We start from the raw sequence: 15,851 nt of genomic DNA, 5'->3' as shown, positions 1-15,851 counted from the left end.
TAAGAAATAAATATATTCTAATCCTAAAAACATCACAATTAAAACCCCAAACCCAATTAAAACAAAATAAATCCCCGGGAGGTAAAACTAAGAAGGTGCCAGGCCAGCTGATTGAAATAGGTGAGTCTTTAACTTTTGCCGGAAGGAACGGAGGTCGGTGGTAGTTCAAATGTCTGGGGGGAGGTCATTCCAGAGGGTTGGGCCCATCACAGAGAAGGATCTACTCCTAGGCGTCGCCCGCTGGCATTGCCTAGCAGACGGCACCAGGAGGAGCCCCTCCCTGTGTGAGCGGATAGGTCGCAGGGACGTGTGTGGTAGGATGCGATCCTGCAGATAACTAGGTCCTATGCCATGGAGCGCTTTAAAGATGGTGATCAATACCTTGAAACGCACCCGAAAGGCCACAGGTAGCCAGTGCAGCTCGCGCAGGAGAGGTGTTACGTGGGAGTAACGTGTACTCCCCATAATAACCCGCACGGCTGCGTTCTGAACTAGCTGCAGTCTCCGGATGCGTCCCAAGGGAAGCCCCATGTAGAGGGCATTGCAGTAGTCCAGGCGAGACGTCACCAGCGCATGAGTGACCGTGCGCAGGGCACTCCGGTCCAGTAGGGGGTGCAATTGGCGCACCAGGCGGACCTGGTGGAACGCCCCCCTTGCCACGGCTGCCACATGGTCCTCCATTGACAGCCGGGCATCGAGGAGGACGCCCAAGTTGCGCGCCCGCTCCACGGGGGACAGTTGTTCGCCCCCTATGGCCAGCGATGGAGTCAGCTGGCTGAACCGAGGTGCCGGTACCCACAGCCACTCGGTCTTGGAGGGGTTGAGTTTGAGTCTGTTGTCCCCCATCCAGACCCCGACGGCTTCCAAACACCGGGACATCACTTCGACACCCTCGTTGGGGTGGTTTGGGGTTGAAATGTACAGCTGAGTATCATCAGCGTAAAGATGGTACTCAACCCCAAAACCACGGATGATCTCACCCAGCGGCTTCACATATGCGTTGAACAGGAGAGGCGAGAGGACCGACCCCTGCGGCACCCCACAAGTGAGTGGCCTCAGGGACGACCTCTGCCCCCCTGTCAACACACATTGCTTCCGGTCGGAGAGGTAGGAGCCGAACCACCGCAAAACGGTGCCTCCGACTCCCATCCCCTCCAACCGGCGCAATAGGATACCATGGTCGATGGTATCAAAAGCCGCCGAGAGGTCTAATAGGACCAGGATAGAGGAACAACCCCTATCTCTGGCCCTCCAGAGATCATCGACCAACGCGACCAAGGCTGTCTCAGTGCTGTGCCCGGGTCGGAAGCCGGACTGGCGTGGGTCTAGATAGTCGGATTCGTCTAGGTGTCGTGGAAATTGCTGCGCCACCACATTCTCAACAACCTTCGCCAAGAAGGGGAGGTTGGAGACTGGACGATAATTAGCTAGCTCCATTGGGTCGAGCGAAGGTCTCTTGAGCAAGGGTCTCACCACCGCCTCTTTCAAGGCGGTTGGTAAGTATCCCTCACCCAATGAGGCGTTCACCAGGCCCAGGAGCCAGCCTCGTGTCACCTCCCAGGCTGCCAGTACCAGCCAGGAGGGGCACGGGTCCGTTAAACATGTGGTGGGTCGCAGCCGTCCACGCAACCTGTCCAAATCCTCGGGGGCAACAGAGTCAAACTCCTCCCAGAATGGTCTCTCAAGACTCGCTGTTGGCGGTTCATCTGGTCCACTGACGGAGGTCCACCCGCTCCGGATCTGATCGATTTTGTCCTGAAGATATTCCCCAAACTCCTCTGCTCTACCCTGTAAGGGTGTCTCCCGCGCCCCCTGCGATAAAAGGGAGCGGGTCACCCTAAACAGGGCGGCAGGGCGGTTATCCGCGGACGCAATAAGAGCAGCGCAATGTCTACGTTTGGCCGCTCTTATTGCCACAAGGTAAGTCCGCAAATAGGCTCTTACCTGTGTTCGGTCAGATTCGGAGCGTGAGGACCTCCACCTGCTCTCTAGACGTCTCCTGTGGCGCTTCATCACCCTAAGCTCCTCAGTAAACCAAGGAGCCCGGGTGGGTCGATGCCGCAGGAGAGGTCGCAAAGGCGCAACCCGGTCCAAGGCCCCAGTCGTCGCCCTATTCCAGGCAGTCACTAGGTCCTCGGAGCGGGAGCGGGACAAGGCTACAGGTATTGGCCCAAGCTCCGTCTGGAATCTGTCAGATTCCATCAGGTGCCTGGGACGGTACCAGTTTATAGAGTCTGGTTCCGCCTCCTCGCGGTGGGGGATAGCGCCAGGGAAGTCCAGCCGGAGGGATGAGTGGTCTGACCATGACAGGGGCGTGATGACTAAATCCCCTATTCCCAGATCACTCGTCCACTGTTCAGATACAAAAATGAGGTCCAGTGTGTGGCCCCCTTCGTGAGTGGGGCCCTGCACTAATTGGGTCAGGTCCATGGCCGTCATGGAAGCCATGAACTCCCGAGCCACCTCGGAAGCCGCTCCCGTTGACGGCAAGTTGAAGTCCCCCATGACCAAAAGTCTGGGAGTCTCAACTGCCGTCGCTGAGATTAGCTCGAGGAGCTCGGGCAGGGCTGCTGATGCATAGCGAGGAGCCAAGTATACAATCAGCAAGCCCCACTGCCTCCCTGGGCCCCAGTTCACACCAAGGGACTCACACCCGGGTATCTGAGGGACAGTGAACTCCCTCGGCTCTAAACATTCCCGCATAACCACCGCCACCCCACCACCCTTACCCAGGGCCCGAGGCTGATGGAATGCACGGAAACCCGGTGGGCACATTTCCACGAGGGGTAAACCACCCTCGTGGCCCAGCCAGGTCTCCGTTATCCCTGCAAGGTCTAGCTCCCCTCTGAGATCAACTCATTAATGAGGGGGGCCTTGTTGGTGACTGTCCAGTCAAGAGTCCAGTCAAGAGTCCAACTCTGAGTGAATCCAAGCATTTTTATCTGCCAAATAGCAAAAAATATTACTCACAATAACCCTGCATATGCTCTGCAATCTGTTCCTTCTCAGCAGGGATTTGTTCTCCCTGAACTGGGTTGCTGAGCAGCTATCAGCAAAAACAATAAGGGTAAAGAAAAAACATTTTTTCTGCCCTTATTGCCACAACGTAAGCCCTAATATAAGTTCTTACTCATGCTCAATCAGATTCACTCTTTGTCTTCCTCCACTGGTACTTCAGGCACCTCTTCTTTCTCCTTTGCAGAAACTATGAATTTTGCTGAAAGGCAATGTCCACATCAACAATTTATTTTCAAAACCAGAAACAAAACCAGAGTCTGAAATACATTCTATCATGGTTTGCCAGTTCAGATGATAGAATTAACCAGCACAAATGAGCTTTACCACTTGTTAATTGGAGGAAAGAATGTACATTTTAGATCTTTAAACCATGATTTGGAGGACTGTCAGAAGCACATCTAGCATTAACATCATGACCTTCAGAAAACTCTCAGCATTCATTTTGAGACAAACCACCTTAATAGGTCCACTGCTCTCACAAATGTCCAGGATGCTCAAAATGTGCAGTCTGGCCATGAAATGTGCTCTGGCCATGGCAAAGGACAAAATTAATATCCTCCATATTTCAATTGTTTCATCTGCCATGAAGCAAAAATTAATTAAAGTGTGTATCTACCTTTGTCAGTTGCAACAAAGATTACTGGTACAAGTTTCATGGTTGCCACTCACAAGCCAATCCAAACTCCGTATCTAAAATATGGAGGCTGAAGTCTTCACAAAGCATCAAGTGACCTCAGCATCAGTCCAGGAAGGAAGTATAAAACCTTCTGAAGGACAATTGCTAGATAGCAGAGTGGTCAGAACATGTGCAGAAGGCTAAGCCCTGGTTTAACATCATGTACAGACATTCACATCCACTTATTGCCAGAATTGTGCTCTCATTCACTTCTAAAGCCTTCTGAATGTTCACAGCAACACTTCTCCAGAGTTTAGCATTGTGGCTGCTGCAGGACCTGAAACCCAGGAAGGCAAATCTAAGACAGGGCATATCCCCATTGCTATGAAGCCAGACCTCAATAATACATACACACTTATCCAACATTAGATTATGAGTGGATAGCAATAGTACTTAGACTTATATACCGCTTCATATGCTTTTACAGCCCTCTCTATGTGGTTTACCCCAACAATTTGGGTCCTCATTTTACCCACCTTGAAAGGATGGAAGGCTTAACCTTGGGCCTGGTGAGATTCGATCTGTCAAACTGCTGGCAGCTGGTGATCAGCAGAAGTAGCCTGCAGTACTGTACTCTAGCCACGGCGCCACCGCAGCTCATGCCATCTTATCTTGCATTTCATCAGCAGCCTGAAACCCTGGTGGTCTCCTGTTCTCTCAGCCGTACTTTCCTCTCTACAACATTGAATCAATATGGTTCTCCATTCCCATGCTTGTTGCACTTGTATCTCTCTACATTTGTATGCTCATCAGATGTCTGTGGACCAATTTTGCTACTCTATTGAATCCAACAAATCCATCAATTCTTGGGAGTCCCATTCATACAATATTTATGTATAACCTTCAAGTTTAACAAATGCAATTTCAATTTAATTATTAAAAAAATCCTCCGAGCGATATCGATTGGCAATTGCTATTAGAAAGAACAGGAAGCTCCTGTTCGTATTGTATTGTGTAAAAGTGGTGTACATCTAAGTTTTTTGTGTATTTTACATGTTTGTAAATAAAATTTTTAAAAAAATCCTCCGTGCTCACTTGGAGATTCCTTCCCCTATTGTCACAGTCAAAGAATCAATTCTCACTCAGTATTTTTACATTGTATTCATTTTGCTTTTGCTTCTGGACAGATCTTTCGGCCAACAATTTTGATGTTCTGTTTATGCTCTCATGCACAACCTATCGATCAGCTTGAGAGAACTTTGCAGGCAAAAAGTTCTTCAGCCAGCAGACCTCCACTGTTCTCACATATATCCCAGGTCACCCATATCTGCCATGTCACTCACCTTTGTTTTTCTACCTAGCTTCTACCTTTGTTACTGTTTTTCACAAGACTCCAATCCATGGCCTCCATTCTCCAGCAGATGAGATAAAACGACAGCTATTCAGCCGCAAATGGCAGCTGCCACTTTATCTTATAGTTCCCAAAAGATACTGGCCAAAGGCAATTGTTATTTCTACTTCTGTTCCCTTGTCAATCTTTGCTGCTATAAAAAGACAACTCCATGTCATCACTACGTCACATCACTCACCAGCTCCTTATTTTTTTTTACCATTTTAAAATTTTGTTCTTATTATCCTATTCCCCCCACCTATCGATTTTATACCACTTAACTTTCTCTCTATCCTTCCTTCTAATTCCAACTCGTCCGAGCCTTACTGCCTTCATCCTCTGTCTTATTTTTCCTTCATCATTCATCCTATATACTCACTTTAACATTAAAATCCCTTGATAGGACAGCTGGGTGCCATTTCATAAGAAGAATAAGCATGGGAAGTGGCCCAAAATCTGTAAATGCTCAGAATTCATTAAACAGTAGGAAAAAAATTGGCCCTTGTGAAAGTTGGCCTTACAGATTTAGACTAACCCAAATCTGATTCATATTCTAATATTTTCTTATATCCTTTGGTGTGTGGAAGTCTCTTGTTAAATCTTAAGACTGTTGTTAAGACTGTCTCCACTTTACCACTCATGTATATCTGCTTTAACAATATAAACCTAGAAGTACATTGGAATTTTTTAATAAGCAGGAAACCTATGTAATAATAGCAACAATAATGATTCCCAACTCAAAGCTTACCTCCAAATAGATCGAGGGTGGATTGTGTTCACCTCCAAATTTGTCTAGTAGAGCTTCTATATGTTCTTGGGTTAACTTAATCATCTGTTTGATATTCCACACCTAGGAAAATTGGGAAATATTTCAGTATTCTTAATAAAACATATTAAAAAGTTTTAAACTTAATATCTCAAATATATGCTGACAACCAATTCACTTCCTAATGTTGTTAGCTATGACGTGTGCACACCAATGTATAGTCATTACATATATAATGCAACCTAAAACAACTGCTCAGTAAGTTTCTATCTCATTGTATAGCACACAATGAAACCAGCAATATATTTAGTGGCTGGGAGCAAGACCCAATGCCTGCTCATAAAAGTTCATGATGCAAATATGTGGCATAGATGATGAAGTACATGAGTAACTATTAGTGGGTTATAGGCTGCCATGAGGTTAAAAAAAACCCACCAGAAAGCAGCTAGGGCTAATGATTTCCCTGCTGTTGCCAAGAAAACTATAGAGGTGGTCCTCAACTTACAACCACAACTGAGCCAAAATTTTCCATTACTAAGCAAGACAGTTGTTAAATGAGCTCTGCCCCATTATACAAACTTTCTTGCCAAGTTGTTAAGTGAAACACTGTAGTTATTAAGTTAATAAGGTGGTTGTTATGCGAACCTGGCTTCCCATTGACACTGAAGGTCAAAAAAAGTGATCACATGACTCCACGATACAACAACCCTCATAAATACATGCTAGTCATCAGGCATCCAGATTTTGATATGTGACCACGGGGATGCTGCAACTGTCTTAAGTGTGAAAAATGGTCTTAAATCACTGTTTTCACTGCCATTGTAACTTTGAATGGTCACTAAATGAATGGTTGTAAGTTGAGGACTACCTATAGAGATATACCCATGTAATCATTGAGACTAGATTTGAGAGTCCAAAGCATAAATTTGTAACTGTGTTGCAAAGAAATTTATATAAGAAACAATGTAAACCATCTTATTTTCTTGTCAGCATTGATAGGATTATTACTATGGGACTGTAAAGGGAACTATTTCTAAAATGCATGTAAAAACAGTAACAATTAACCAAAAAACAACACCTAATAATTTAAGTATTTGCTTCTGAAAAAAAAAATGACAGTACACGGAATGTTCATGCAATCACCAGAGACTCAGCCATCTGTCAAAAATGTGGAGAACAGAATTCTAGAACTATTTATTTATTGGAATAACATCTTATCCTCTCAGTTCTGATGAGCACTAAATATGGTTAATAGTTATTTTAAAAGAAAACATAGTTTCAAAACTGAGGATGAAAATTAATGAAATAAATCATACTAAAATCAATTATTTTACCAATTAAAAACCCTGGAGAAAGTACCAGCACTGATGATGTTATCTAACGGGTAATGAAACATCTGCAAGAAAACAACCAAACTCAGAGAGCACCAAGGACCCCTCATTTCAACTCTGACTACATTCTTCTTTACTGGTACTTTTCAATTTTTCAAAACCCTGAGAGTGACCTTCAAACCTAACTCCTGACAGAGTGCCTTCTCTACTCTGAGTACAATGCCTGAGGCTGCCCTTTCCTCCTATCAGGAAGACTGGTCACTGACAAGCAGCACATATCTTTCTGTGCAGGAATTATTTCATGTATCTACCTTGGACTGGTTAGCAACATTAATATTAACTTGCCTACTGCATATTCTACAACTATTCAACTTTTATATATTATTCATTATAACCTCACAGTTGCTATAGCTATCTCTTCCATGGCACAGTGGTTAGAGTGCACTACTGCAGGCTACTTCTGCTGACTGCCAGCTGCCTGCAATTTGGCAGTTCGAATCTCACCAGGCTCAAAGTTGATTCAATTCCATTCTTCTGAGGTCAGTAAAATGAAGATCCAGATTGTTGGGGGCAATAGGCTGACTCTGTAAACTGCTTAGAGAGTGCTGTAAAGCACTGTGAAGCGGTATATATGTCTAAGTGCTATTGCTATTGTGAGTCTGGGGTTAGCTGAGAATTAAAAAGTACTTTAACATTAAGAACCATGCTTTTTCAATAGTAGTATAAGCCATCCTTGATCTTCAAGTTCAGTTTTCTATTTGTCAACCTCCATCTCATTCAGATGTAATTTAATCTTGTCCTCTCTTCTCCAACTCATTATTGAGCTAAGGCAATTTTCAAAGGGACAAACAGCTTCCTTGGAACTGAATGAAAACCCAATAGAGCTGCTGTCATTAATATACTGATGGCACTGTGTATCAGAGTACTGCAACAGCTTCACGTCTGCAACAGTAGACATCAAAGAGCCTGAGGGATACGATGGGACCCTTTGGGAGATCACACCTCAATATACTAGGTGTCAATTAATAGTCTCCTATTCTGGGGACATGACCCAACAAAAAGGGCCAAAAGAATTTAGGGAAGACGGACCTGGGAGAGGAGCCAGATCTTTGTGCTATAGGAAAGTTCAATGATTTTATCATTGTTTAAATTCTGTATAATAGATGTTTTATCAGCAACTGGCTTTTAAAAAAATAAGGTTGGGAAGGGCCACATTATTATTATCTTGACTTCTTTTCTTAGATGGCATCTGAAAGGCAAGAAGATAAGCCAGAAAAATACTTAAATCTGTTTTAAGGAGAATCGTATTTATTCTTTCCTGGAAATCGACAGTGAATAATATTTGCTCTTCTTTTCAAATCACAATTTCAGAGCCAGGTTGTCATACCTCATATCATCACACAGTTATACTGAACTTAATGGTGAAAATGAAGGCTTACTGAAGTATGGCTGTAAGCTAAAGCAAATGTGGGAGAGCCTACAGATTTCCACAATTTGCAGAAGTTCAGCTCATAGTTTTGTCTACTAGTTTGATTATCAGTCAGAAGCATGATAAATTTTAAATGTTGCATATTGAGGCATTTGAATATAGCCATACAATATGTAAAACAAAATGCAGGACGACTTTCCAATAATAGCTTGAAAATGTAAACACTCACTTTTTACCTCAGTAACTAGTACTGTTCACTTTTACTGCAAGGACATGCCATGTGACACTCTTACCATGATAACTTAGAAAGTCGTTATTTCAACATCTATTCTACACTAAACATCGATATCATTATGAGAAAATGTGGGCATCTAGAAATTAAAACAGCTGTTGCATGAAGAAAAATACTTGAATCCTTAATTATGCAAGTGTGGACTAGATAACTTGTTCATTTCGATTCACATGTTTTTATTACTCTTTCTAAATGCTAGGCAATTAGGAAAGCAAAGAAACCTTTAAAACAGAGACCTCAATAAATGTGTGGCTGGCAATTTTATCAAAATCTCAATAATTATTTTGTTCAGTGTAACTCCTTCTGTTAAGCAGTCTCAAATACGTTTATAAGTATACATAAATATAATTTTGCTTGAATTTTGTTGTAACCTCATTTACATTGCAAAGCATTTAGAGAAATCCAGAAATAATGCTTTATATGAAAGGCACAAATATATATTCAGTAATAATTCATAATTTACTCCAGGAATAATATTTGAGCATGAAGAGTTACAGTAATTGGGAGCAGAACAATAAAGTATTAAAATGGAAATTTGTTGCCTCCACTCATATATCAACCTTCAATAAATTTCTTAGGTATCTTAAAGATTCAAAATTTTAGTGATCCATACCAATTCTGTTGCAAGGAAAAAAAACAGTTTACCACTTAGGACCTGTATGACAGGATATTTTAAAAACTAAACCTTTTCTCCTAGAAGACTCGGCAGCAGACTTCCGGGGTTTGGAAGCTGCAGAAGAAGCCATCTTTAGTGCTGGGATGGAGGTGCTGGCCCTGCAGGGAGAGCTGGCCCAGGTCGTGGTGGAACTGGGAGGCACGCAAGTATGGAGTGAACAGGTGCTCAAGCAACCCTCCCCTCCAGCCAGGCAGAGCACCACTCACCGACCCAGCGGTATCCTGAAGGTGCCAAGCTGCGTGAGCGCCTGTTGCCCTCCCAGCTCCCGCAGGTTGGCACCTTCAGGATACTGCTGGGTCGGTGAATGCAGCTGTGCCTGGCTGGAGAAGCGGGTTGTTGGGCGGCTGCTGTCTTGCGAGCAGGCTCCCAAACAACCTGGCACGGGTACAGGAGGACATGGGCACAGCCTCAGGGGCGAATGGCTGTGTTGCTCTGTCAGAGCAGCGCAATACAGCAGCCATGAGATGACCACCTCACTGCCTCCTGCACCCCCAAAAGAATAAGCCCCCCCCCCCGATAAGGCCAAGGCCATATTTCGGGGGTCAAAAGAAAATAAGACCCTGCCTTATTTTGGGGGAAACACGGTAGATAATTTTGACTGATGAGAAAGGAGTTAGTTTATATATGATATTAAATTATTCAGGATTATTCAAGTTAATTATTAAACAAAATAATAATCAGAAGCTCCAGAAGGATTTCTTTAGACTCAGAAAATGATCAATCAAACAGTAAACGTGATTCAATTTATCTGTGCAGAATGGTACACATAGGAGCAAAAGCCAAATTCATATTTCCTGTTCTAAAAAACAGGAAAAAGATCTTGATGTAATGTTGGATATCTCAATGAAGATGCTGATCAACTTGCAGCAGAGGTAAAAAGGCAAATTCCTTATGGAAGAGTTCATCAGGAAAGGAATTGAAAACAAAACTATCAACAATATAGTGCAAATATACAGAATGGTGGAATAGCTTAAAAAACATTATAACAAAGTGGAAAAAATGCAGAAGGCAATGAAAATCACCAAGGAACACAAGCACCTTCCTTACAAGAAAATCTAGATTGTGTGGAGAGAAGATAACTGAGGGCAGACATGATTAGTTTGTTTATTAGATTTGCAGGCCATCTTCTCTAGAGACATGGTTGAATTATATAAAATCGTACATGATATGGAGAATGTAATGGATGGACATAACATTTTTCTTCCTCTTTTAAAACACTTAGAAACAGGGGTTATCCAATGAAACTGAAAGGAAGATATTTTGAATAGAAAAATTACTCTCCACAGTGCATAATTAACCTGTGTTTATAACCATTCATCAGATGACTTTTAAAAATAGTTTGGATAAATTCAAGGAGGACAGGCCTACTGAGAGCTATTAGCCTTGCCGATTTAATGGGACCACTGGGCTGGGGCAGCATGGATCTAAATATTACTTTGCAGAAGAGAGATATGTCTGCTATTGTTTAGTACCTCAGAGCCACTAGGCTTCCGTGAGAAAATGCTCCCTGAATATTGTCTTTAGCCTATTACAGTAGAGTTATTATTTTGTTATTAAATTGTTACTAAAAATATCCACTATACAAAACAACCTGGAGTAATTCTTACAGAACTGTAAATATAAAAAGATATTGCACTGCTTTATTATACCTTTATCTTCAGGTTGCTATTATTCCTATGGAAATGAAATGATTAGTACAGTAATTGTGGATAGATATTCATTAAAAAAACTGTTTAAACTTAATCACTTTCCAACCACATTCTGCATATAATTTTAAAGCTACCACTGACTTTCTCCAGAGACATTTCACAGCACAATACAAAAATAACTGATGCATATTTGAAAAATGAAATTCATACTAAGTAGTTATGCAAAGAGTAAATTGTACCTAAAAATAATTTGGCAAATCACACTTCAATGTATTTATAAAACTATTCCCCTTTATTCCTGCCCTAGTATGTCATTTTAGAGCTAGGTAGTTAGTACTTAGTTAGTAAAAATATTCAGATGAATAAAATATTAATCAACCTTTGCTTTAAAAGAAGCAAGACAGATTTTTGCACTGAATCCAGTTTTGGATGCTAAGAATAATCTGCTGCTTTTTGCCAACAAGAAACCAAATGCCAAGAGACATGTCCCATTTGTGCTAAGGTCCTGTCAAGAGGGCACGTGAGTATGTTTGTTTGTGAAAAAAATTCACGCAATCCCCTAGTTACTTTTAATGTCTCTGAGTTAGAAAGGTAGCAATTAACCTTTTTTCTTAATTCTATAAATTGTTGAAAGACAGCCCCTCCCCTGCCTGTTTATCTGACACAACTATACACAACACAGACAGGTATCTCTTCTCTCCTTGCATTTTCTGCCCTCCTAGGATAATGCATTAGGGTCAAAAGAAGTCATTATGGCACTTGTGGGGAAAAGGGATGAAGAACTGATAGGATAATGTTATTGACAGACTTCCTGCAGTTACATCTATCCTTGGCAGACAATTACTACTAAGAATAACGCGGACGGAAGAAAAAGACTTAAAGAGAAGAAAAATCCAGAGCAGTCTCCTGTGTAGCAAAATAAAACAATTCAGCAATATTTCACTTGGCCTGGTGATTTCGATGGAAAGTTCCCCAAATGAAACTTTTTGGGAGGGTTTCACTACTGTATTTTCACAAAGTAGGTTTTCCCCCAAGGTTACCAGGGGCTATGGAAGCTGCGTCTGTAGCAACAGTTCAGCGGGGGCAGCGCTACAACTGCAGCCTTTTCCCCAACTTGATGCCCTCCTGTGAAACTGGACTTCCACACACATCCCTGTCATCCTGCAGACAGCTTCATGGAAACTGCAGTGCAATAAAAACGGGAAGGCACCAGGTCGGGGAAAGCTCGTATTAAGCAAGAGACGGTTTTCCTGGCGACCGAGGTCCCTTAAATCAGGCCGGGGAAGCTTTATTTTTTTAAAAAAAAACCTCCGACCAAGTGAGCAGCTTATGCGATATCGACCCCCCCCCCCCCCAATATCCCACTCTCTCCCGCCTAAGCATCTCCGGCTGCCTTAACGTCTTGCTTTTTTGGCCCCATCGCCTCGCAGAGCCGTCCGGGGCTTCGGATAAACGTCCCTTCCCCGAGTTATAAACTCGTCACCGCCTTATCGCCTCTCGCCAGCATTAAGCCCCGGTTAAAAGCAGAGCCGGGCTTCCCCACTCCCGGGACTCTCCAAGCAGGGAGAAAGCGGCGCGTTGAAGATGCCAAGCCCGGCCTTGTCTCGCCTCGCCTCCTCTCTTTCTCTCCACCCGCTACCCCGCGCACCTCAAAGCACGGCAGCAGCCCCTCACCTCCTCCGGGATGGCAGAGTCGCTTCCGGCGCTGCCGCTACCCGCGGCGTAGGAGGGCCCGGGCGGAGGCGGCTCGGGTTCCATGTCCCCGTTGAAAAGCGATGCCCCCTCAGCGCTGCCGCTGCTGCTCAGCGCCGCCATCTTGGATCGAAGCGCTGAGGGAGAGGAGAAGGAGGGGGAGGAGGGGGCCAAGAGGGGGGACGGGGAGGAGGAGGAGGGAAAAGGGGAGGCCCGGCCGTGTCGCTCCTCTCGACCCGGCCGTCCCCAGATGCGACCCGTAGCGGAAGGAAAGTGTCGGGGTGAGGGAGGGGGGAAACAAAGGGGGGCAGAAGGACGGGGCAGAAGAAGCTCAACCAAGAAGACACCCAAGGCTCCAGACAGGGAGGCGGCGGCAGCGGCAGCAGCAGCTGACGTCACGAGTGTGACGTCACCCAGAATCGCCGCGCACGCGCGAGTGCGCATGCCCAGCCGGACGTCACCGGGAAACACCCTGACATCACGACGCGGCCCCTCTTCTCTACGTCATCAAGGGAAACCTTTAGATCAGGGGTCTCCAATCTTGGCAACTTTCAAGTCTTGTGGACTTCAACTCCCAGAATTCCTCAGCCAGTTGAAGTCCACAAGACTTAAAAGTTGCCAAGATTGGAGACCCGCTTTAGATGCAAGGAATGGCTTCGCTACGCCCCCCACTTCTATCAGGGCACGTTTATTGGGGCAGGTGCTTTTTTGTCCCCTCCCTTGAACTCCGATCGGCTGAATGACACCGTTTAAAAGCAAGCTGTGGTAGAACTGCCTACCAGATCTAGAGGGTAGATTGTAGAATCTGGGCGACCCCCGGATGGCAGCAAAAGAGTTTTGAGTATCTCTTTGCTGCCATCTAAGCGATCGTCCGAATCTTTGCAGCCCCAATCTAATCCTCACCAGATACTACTTAGTGAGGAAGCGCTGCTTTTAACTAACGTTTAAATAAGTTAAAGCGAAGAAAACGAGCATTCTCCCAAACGTAAAATTGAAAAAAAGCCTTGTTCTGAAACATGGCAATCAAATCTCCCACGCTCTGAAATGAGAATAATATTAGAGAGAAAAAAATCTGAGTTTTCTTATATTGCCTCAACAACAGCCTCCTAGCTAGTCTCCATGTTTTGAAGAACAGATTCTCAGCTATGTGGAAATAAAACATTTTAGATTGACTTCTGACATTTTGGGTCCTATTCTTATGAAGACTACAGTAACAATTTATGTTTAAAACAACACCAGTAAAATGTGAGGAAATAATTTAGTCACCTGATTCACAGTTGTCTTATTTCTGTACTCATTACTCTAGACATCACTATAAACTATTCCCTAGATCAGGAGTGTCAAACTCACATGTCATGTTGGTGTCACGTGACGTACTGGGACTCCCCCCCCCCACTTTGCTAAACCGGGCATTAGTGTAGCCAGTGTGTGACACATCCAGCCCACAGGACAGGAGTTTGACAGCCTTGCTCTAGTCTAGATGAATTATTTATTTGAAAAAATACTATGTTTGAGGTGATATTTTACATTGCTAAGAAAGTATGGTATGCATGCATGCATGTACTGTATGTATTATTAGCACTTTGCAGAGACTACAGGTTACTCAAGATGCAAATGTCCCCAAATGGCATACATTCCAAGGGCCATATATTAAGTGAAACAATATGATAAAAACTATGCATAAGAATACCCAAATATTATTTGGAGGTTATACAGAACCTGGATAATCAAATTAATGAATTATGTTAAGTAAAAAAATCAAACAAACACCCAACCCCTTCCTCAGAAACAAACTCAACAGTATTTCCCAAAGACCTGGTGGAATAACCATTGAGAGTATTTGGCCCTGTGTGGTACTCCACAATGGAGTTGCCTAAGTTCAATCTCTTCATCATCACAACTACTGGCTTGATCATCAACTTCCCCCCTACCCCATCCCCATTTCCCCCCTTTGGTCTTCTCCCTTGCTCTGGCATTTCCTTTCTTCTGTTCTTGCTTAGGAGAGATATCTTGATTGCTTTGCAACTTTTCCATTCCTTGCCTGGCAGATAAGTGTAGCATGCAGAAATATATGGAGATCTAAAGGTGATAACTATGGAAGGCAGCACTCTTTATTCTGTACTTTTAAATGTTTTAATAAATAAAACAATATGAAAAAAAACATACACTGTGCCCTAATGAAGCAAATTTGATTCTTTCACACTTGTATCTCAACACTGGACAAAACTATCCCAATCACAGCTTTGCATTGTGATGATATGACATACGTTTTGTTACTTTCCCTCTGTTGCTGATGCATAAAAATTGATGGTAACTTGCAGGCAAGTGAGAATGTATCCTGTTTCCCTGAAAATAAGACCTCCCTGGATAATAAGCCCAATCGGGATTTTGAGCACATGCGTTAAAATAAGCCCTCCCTGAAAATATGGCAACACAGCAGCAGCCATGAGTTACCACACTCGCTGCCTCCTGCACCTCAAAAATAAGACCGCTCTGAAAATAAGGCCAAGTGCTTATTTCAGAAGTCAAAAGAAAATAAGACCCTGTCTTATTTTTGGGGAACACAGTAGGTTTAATTATAAATGTGTGCAAAGGTAGATGCTATGGCTGAGGGACTGTTATCAATCTTTAGGTAATGCATCAATTGTAGCCCTACCTATAGCAAGAGACACTGGTGCAGTAACATACATTATTGCTCTTGAACTCATAGGAACCACTTCAGTGTGCTAAATATGAGGTTGCCTTTGAAGACTTAAAGCTCAATTTGTACAAAATTTAATAACATGAATATTGACAGGTGAAAGTGTAGCACACTCGTGCTACAAATGTTAAGAGCTTGTCTTAATGCTCTATACTGTATGCCTTATGATATTTAAGGACTGTATTTTCCAGTGAGAACCTACCATCTTTAATCCATGTGGCAAAGCTTAAGATACTTTATCTTGTCAAGTGAGATGCATGGAGGCTCAGGAATCTCCCCGAGCCCTTTCAT

At 43.5% G+C, this 15,851-nt stretch overlaps 1 protein-coding gene across 2 annotated transcripts in view; it reads right to left on the bottom strand.

Moving 5' to 3' along the window:
• Positions 1–13,171, bottom strand: part of BRAF (B-Raf proto-oncogene, serine/threonine kinase) — a 60,216-nt gene extending 47,045 nt beyond the window's left edge. For both annotated transcript variants that reach the window (XM_081957047.1, XM_081957048.1), the window contains exons 1-2: positions 12,842–13,171; positions 5,773–5,874 (exon numbers count right to left, since the gene is read on the bottom strand). In XM_081957047.1, coding sequence (XP_081813173.1) covers positions 5,773–5,874; positions 12,842–12,982 — 243 coding nt within the window. In that variant the 5' untranslated portion in view covers positions 12,983–13,171. The remainder of the gene's footprint in view (positions 1–5,772; positions 5,875–12,841) is intronic.
• Between the last annotated feature and the right edge of the window lie 2,680 nt (positions 13,172–15,851).

The sequence above is a fragment of the Natrix helvetica genome (genome assembly GCF_964273705.1).
Source record: "Natrix helvetica genome assembly, chromosome: 6".
Classification (NCBI taxonomy): domain Eukaryota; kingdom Metazoa; phylum Chordata; class Lepidosauria; order Squamata; family Natricidae; genus Natrix; species Natrix helvetica.
The sequence above is the reverse complement of the archived record's forward strand: the minus strand, read 5'-3'. Positions and strand labels throughout refer to the sequence as shown.